We start from the raw sequence: 7,488 nt of genomic DNA on the forward strand, positions 1-7,488 counted from the left end.
TTATCTATCTATGTGTGTGTGTGTTCAGGTGGTCCTCCTCTGAAGGTGATTACTTCATAATACCAAAATCAAACGAGTTTTGGCCATACTATGGCTAGTGTGGCCTTGCTCTGTCAGTATGGCTCTGTGCAGTTCTTAGAGGTCCATTATCCCAGACTTTACCTTCTTATCCTTTGAGAAGGGGTTAGTTTATCCCTAATTGCCTGAGACTTCCCCTAAGGAGGAATGGCGACGAATTTACCCAGACAATTTTTATCTGACTAGAATACTGACTTTTCAAATTGCACTTCTCCGACAAGAGAGGGAGATAAATAAAATCTTCAGGTGTTCCTCAAAGATCCTTATTTTTCATATTCATACACGATTTACATGATCATGTAAGATCCATAATGGAATCATTTGTTGTTGGTGTTCAATCATTTGTTTGACAATTATTACAATAAAGTAGAAATATGAATAGAAACTTGGTTAAATTTTTAAACACATTTCCTTACTTTAATTTGCAGATATAGAAAACTAGATAATGCTATTTTTTTTTTTTTTTTTATTATTAAAATCACTATTTTTTCTGAGATGTTCATTGTTAAGACAACATATTTATAGACATGTTTTTTTGTTTTGTTTTTTTTTGCTTTAAGTTTTTTTTTCTGCAAGCCCAATATTAATTCCACCTGTTTGAGTGCAAAGGTTTTTGAGGTGATCATAAAATGGTATTTGGCTGACACAAGCAGATAAGAGCTCTCTACTTAAAAGCAAAAAGATAGGGTGGAGAGGAGGGGATATTGATAAACATTTTGGATAATAATATCAATCAATTCATTAGTTTGGAAATTTTCCACCATAAGACCAATGTATGTAAGTGTTTATACACAAATATATCTACTTTTATCCTGTCATGCAAAAGTTAATAAGCAAAACATGCACATTTTTCTAAGATTCTCCCCCACCCAGAAAAAAAAAGTCCTTTCAAGGGTTGAGAGAAATGAAGAAAGAAAATCGGAAAACCACAGACATTCCCCAATACCTGAAATGAATTTGAAAATATTTCATTTTTTTTTTAATTAAAAACATAATTCTGTGATTTTATATGAATATTTTAGTAATATACTAGATGCACACGGCATTGCCCGGTATTAGACCTAACATTAAATTCCTTTAAGTAAAAAAAAAAAAAAAAAATGAAAAGAAACAGACATGTCCATGCAAGTATTATGTTTTTTTCTAAACAGGTCATTTTTTGTAACTAAAAAAAAAAAAAAAAAAAAAAAAAATACTTGAGCTGAGATCAAAACCCAAACCCAAAAGACAGTGAGTCAAGTACGATAACCATTAGACCAGCTTACCACGATCTTTAAAAAGTATTTTCAAACCTCATGAAACAGTTGACAAACACAGATAAAAATACGATGATTTTTGTGAAAGTTTGGTAAGGGGAGAGGGACTATAAGATAGGAGCTCAGATGAGCACTTGTCATGAAAATGTTCTCATTCTGAGTGTTATTTGTACAACATTTCAATCAATGTAACATATGACCTTTTTCAGGTGTATCTTGACATCAGCACAGAATTTTTCACAAATCCATGGAGTAGCATGTGCGAGCCATGACCAAGTAGAAGTCCTAAGAAGTTTGCAATTGTATTTTGAGCGTCACTTGCACTGAGAATTGAACCTTCAATTCAGTTGTAAGTTACACTCTTCCAGAGGTTAAAGCTTCAATCTTCAGTTTGGGCAACACTAAAAATACAATTGCGAATTACTTAGGACTTCTACCCAGTCATGGTGGAAAGAACCAGAATATGCTACCACCATAGTGTAAAGAAAGAGTTCCATTCAAAATTCTGTGCAGATTGCGGAGTTCAACACAACACACCTGAAGAAGGTCAGGTTACATCCAGGGTTGCTGAGTAAGAGTCAAGGAGTCAGAGTAAGAATTTTTTTATCCGACAGAGTCCTCAAGTCCAATAAATTTTTTTTTTTTTTCCATGGTTTTCTGTTTGGTTTTACCAGTTGCACAATTTAGCAGTTTTTGCTTTAATTTTCAGAGATATATCATTTTGTACTATACTGCAATGCTTCCACTTTATCAAGATATTTCGGTCCATCAATCACTGCAAATCCTGTCTGGACAACTATTTTCGCTTTGGTTGTGACATCACACAGGATCAATGAAAATTCCGTCTGAGTGAGATCACTGGATTACATCGAATAACAATTGGATTGTAATTCGAAAGGTCCAGAAGTAGTTTTTATTGCTTTTTCTTGTTTTTTCTTTGATCCTCTTTCCATAATGGCATAATGTCTTTAATCTTTTCTTCTGATGAGAAGCGTTTGGCTTTGAAATGCTATGGTCTAAAGCAGTTTCCCTATTCCTAAATATTGTATTCTCTTTTGAATAGATAGCATAATAAACTTTCATTGTAAATTTTTTATTCCTCTGTTATCTTATTCTATAAAGCTGGTTGAGTGTACATGTGAGTATATCTATCATACAAGTGAATGTTAAATGTAAAAAATAATATACATAAAAAGTATTTATAAAATGCTTGCTGAATAGGGGCGAATTGGACAGTTTCCTGCAGATCAATTCCTTCAGCTTTTTATCATCAATTTAAATGAATAACTACCAAAGTTTTTTCCACCGATCCTAACTATATTAGCATCTCATGCAATATAAGATTTTGAAATACAATATTTTTTTTAGTGGGAAGAGGGGGCACCGCTTATCAATGCCTGAATGCCACTCAAGGATAAGGATTCATGAACGACAGTCGGCTAGTGAAACAGTGATTATCGGAATGGTAGACCTTGGGTAGTGTGTTTATTTTAGAGAACATCTTAATAGTAACTTGTTCACATTAGACTTGAAAATTGTCATGTTGCAGTCCGCATTATTGTTTCATATACATCATAATCTGCCAACCCCTACAAACAGCTATAAGTATTACTAATTTGACATTTTCTCAACTCATAATATTCTGTTATATACATTTGTAATTTGCATGGTCACATTACATATACATGTGTGCATACATACACACCATATTTTTGTGTTACTAATAAAACATCTGATGCTATATTTAGATAAAATTTTCAGGATTTGTTTTACAATCCACCGAAATCCACAAAAAATGGTAAAGAAAACAAATATATAATAAATAAATCTTACTAAAAGCAAGGTAAGTTATTCTCCTACCTAGTTGGATAAGTTCTGGGTGTTTTTTATTTAATGTAAACTGTTTATCTGGTTCAAAAAGGTGTGGAGCATTACACAAGCAGAAAAAAAAAAATGGTCACGTGGTGTTTGAAATCTGAACAATGACTAAAAAATATATATAAAGTACTGTTAGAAACCCAGCCATTAAATGTCCCTGTGACATTTATTGGGTGGGTTTCAAACCTGATTTTCAAGTTAAATTCAATTTTTACGGTATCTTTTGTTAATTAAATTAAGTACAGAATCATTTTTAAAAAATAAAATAAAAAGCCCTACATCAAGAATGGTTTTTTAAATTGTTATTGTTTCAGCACCATATTTTGCTAAATACTGTTTTTCTGTAACTTTCAAATTGATATAAGATATAAATACTGTAACAAAAGACTAATAAATCATTTTCTTTTTTTGACGCTTCATTAGAAGAGCAAAATCCAAAAGTTGAAAAAGGTATCTACTTACTTTTTATGTTAATTTTAACTAAAAGCAATGTTATCTAACTAATTGTTATGTGACAATTAGTTAAATATTACTGCATTATTACTAGGGCTATGACATGAGAATATTCTCATCATTTTTGACTATCGAGTATATATCCAACAGTTAATCAGTCGAGAATCACATCACTATCAAAAAACATCAGATATTAACTGATATATACTCGAGAGTCAAAATAATGAAAAGAATATTATTACATAAAACATGTACTTTCACGATTTTATGAATCAGTGACACCCAGACAATTACTTCCCCTGACTTCATGCTGTTTATTTACGCATGAACTTGAAATTTATTTCAAAAATTATTTTCGGGTTTGTATTACTGTACACAGATTCGAAAAAGTTGTCAAAAAACAAATATATAACAAATATATGTTATCAAAGGCAAGATAAGTTACTTTTCTACCAAACTGGATATATTTTTTGTGTTTTTATTCAATGTAACATATTTATTCAGCTCGAAAAACATAGTGTTTACCGATGTATTCGAAAATTCAAGATGGCGTCTCACACCCTCTTTAACACCGTAAGTTTGGGAAAAGGTGTTATAAATAAAAAACTATACAAAATACTATTAAAAACCCGCCGAATATATGTCAACCTATGTCACGGTAACATATATTGAGCGAGTTTTTAACAGTATTTTATCCGGTTTTTTATTTATAACACCTTTTCCCAAACTACCGTGTTAAAGAGAGAATCAGACGCCATCTTGAATGTTCCAATACATCGGTAAACACTGTATGTTTCGAGCTGAATAAACATGTTACATTGAATAAAAACACGAAAAATATACCCAGTTTGGTAGAAAAGTAACTTATCTTGCCTTTAATAACATTTATTTGTTATATATTTGTTTTTTGACAACTTTTTCGAATCTATGTGTACAGTAATACAAACCCTAATTTTCTATTATCGTTTTTCCTAATTTTTGGATATGTTACTGAATTCGACATGACAATAAAGTCGATACTATTAGTTTTACTTGAAATTCAATATTTCAATTTTCGCCCTTGATGCTTGTAAGATAGTTGACAGATCGATTTTTTTTTAAATGTGGTTTTAAGCCAAAACAGTACTTGTCATGTCGAAAATAGTAATATATCCAAAAATTAATCAAGTAGAACTGCTATTGTGTTTTTAGTAATAAAAAAGTATCGCTATCGGCTAAAACAAAACGTAAACCATTACAATAGCGAAAAGGGAGATAAATATGTCCCTTGTACTCGCCATCTTCAAGGTGTTCACATCTAGGAGAAAAATGCAATTTTCCCTAATTTGGTAGTTTTTACGATCTGTCCCAGCGTAGTACAAACACCCCCAACCACCCCATGTTAAAAACGGCTTTCGGAATAAACACCTCCATGTTAAGAACAGCTTTAGAGGTTGGGGGGGGGGTATTCCGAAAGCCGTTCTTAACATGGTGAGGTTAAAGTGTTTATAATACGCTGGGACACGTAAAAATTACTTTTAACTATAAATAATTTTCTACTCGATGAACTTTCGTAATTTTTTAATATATTACTGTTTTCGACCTGACAATCAGGGAAGTACTATTGTTTTTGCTTAAATTTTTAAAACAATCTGTCGATTATCTTAACAAGCACCTGCCACCGAACGAAGAAGCGCCCTTTCTTTTAGGGTGGTTTGTGAATCAACTCAATTCTACAAACTTTATACTACACACGTTCTTTGCTAAAACTGTTCATAACAGACAAAAATGCCATAACTTGTTTCTTGTCTAAAATAGTGGCCCCTCCCAGAAATACTGTTTATCTTTAGTTTAGCACTAATGAACTACAATACTAGACGTTCGCCTATAATTTCTATGAATATAGCTAGCTGAAAATTACTTTACATGCCAACGAAGAAATTGTCGTGATGACCATCCTTTTTTTACGAAACAAAAACATGTCTGACACTTTATGCGTCTATGTTACCGCGCTATTTTTTAATAGTATTCTCAAAATAAATTCAATATTTACGATATTGTTTAAATTGTCAGATTAAAGTACAGAGTTGTTACACACAAAAAAAACACAAAAAAAAAAAACACACTCTCCTCTCCCCATGTTTAGAATGCCTTCCTAAATATAATTTCAGTGCGGTAACAGATGTACAAGTACCCTCAGTTTTCCAACATCTGTAAATCTCGACAGTGAAGGAGCGAGATTTTGCTGCTAATCGGGTTGATGGGGGGGGGGTATTTACGTTGAGTGATGTGACTTACGGCATTTGAAAATAATTTCAAAGCGTTTGGATTGTCGAATAGAAACTGATTAGTAATTATGCACTTTTGTTACTGTGCTGAAATAACGTTATTTTGAAAGTCATTCTTAACATGGGGAGGGGAATATGTTTTGTAACTATTGTGTTTCTACCTCACAATTTAATAAAAAAAAAAAAAAAAAAAGAGAGAGAGAGATCGTGAAACCTGAAAAAAAACTTGTGTTTAAAAATTGCGTGGTAACAAAAGTGCATAAGCACTGAAGTGATTTGTTTAGAATTAAATTTTCTAGGCAAAAATGAGACATTTGTACGCCTTAAAAAAAGGGGGGTAGGCTATTTCGAAGGAGCCACTGTTAAAGAACAGGATCCAATACTTGGTAGAATTGAAGTGGAAAAGTTAAAACTACAAAGAAAACAAGTCTAACACAAATTAAAAAATAAAACTGTTCTTGACCAGAAGAAATCCTCTTAGACTGAGGCGAGGCAAGGCAGTAGGCACGTGTCCCAATTGAGAATGCCCCCCCCCCCCATTTTGAGAGGAGTTAGCCCTTCCTCCCCGTTAAAATTGATCTTATCTAACGCTGCCCTTGTAGGGGAGGAGAAATTAAACCGAAACAAAAGCAATAAATACGCTACTTTTATTAGATTAATTTGAAGCTGAAATGGCGAAAGTAGGCCTATAGCATTTTAAACTGCATGAAGAAAATCTAAAATATAAGTAAAAACGGTTTTATTTTCCCCATCGATATGAAACCAATTAGCATGTAGCGATATCAATTCACAAAAGACACCAGTTATAAACAGGATTTGTATTTATTTTACGTTAAGGAAGTAATTGAAAAGGTAAGGCATTCTCAAACATTAACAGTGTCCCCACCCATAGAATAAATACAACGTTGTTAACATTTTAGCTAACCAAAAAAAAATAAAATAAAATAAATAAAAATAAATAAATAAGGCGCCGAATTTCACAAATAGTTACATATTTAAAGTAAACACTTTTGTTTTTAATATTTAACTGACAGTCGATCTTTATTTTTTTTCCATGAGAAAATTTTACAACGTAAATAAAAGCTCGAAAGGCTTATGACAACTCGAGAGCAGACCAAGCGTTTTTCTTTTACAACCAACATTCTCTAGATTATAACCGTTGCTTACTAACATCAAAACAAAACTCACAAACAGTATTCGGACAAATAAAGCCCGAGAAGACTCACTAGAGATTATTTTCCAAATCCGTTCAAAACCAAAGAGAAATGAAGAATTTGTGAAATTATAAATTTATGAAGCGCTTGGCTGGTTCAGAAAACACCTTTCTTACCTTAGACGCCATCTTGCCTCAAACGTGGATAGCAGTGACGTCACAACCGGTATTTGTTCGGCACTAAAGTTTTTTTGTTTTGTTTTTTTTTCCCCAAAATTAAATTTGCCAAAAATATTTTTTATAATTTAAAAAAATTTTGTTTACTTCATTAAATTCATAAGTAAAAATACTTGGCAATTATTTATTTTGCAAAATCGGTATAAAGAAGTGAATGAAAGTTGGA

The 7,488-nt window shown here is 32.1% G+C and overlaps 1 protein-coding gene across 1 annotated transcript in view; it reads right to left on the reverse strand.

The window, feature by feature from the left end:
* Positions 1–7,398, reverse strand: part of LOC145296771 (transmembrane 9 superfamily member 4-like) — a 120,856-nt gene extending 113,458 nt beyond the window's left edge. The window contains exon 1 of the mRNA XM_080142825.1: positions 7,263–7,398. Within this exon, the coding sequence (XP_079998951.1) occupies positions 7,263–7,274 (12 nt within the window). The 5' untranslated portion in view covers positions 7,275–7,398. The remainder of the gene's footprint in view (positions 1–7,262) is intronic.
* Between the last annotated feature and the right edge of the window lie 90 nt (positions 7,399–7,488).

Source organism: Euprymna scolopes, chromosome 17 (assembly GCF_053919585.1).
Source record: "Euprymna scolopes isolate OS-2025 chromosome 17, ASM5391958v1, whole genome shotgun sequence".
Classification (NCBI taxonomy): Eukaryota; Metazoa; Mollusca; class Cephalopoda; order Sepiida; family Sepiolidae; genus Euprymna; species Euprymna scolopes.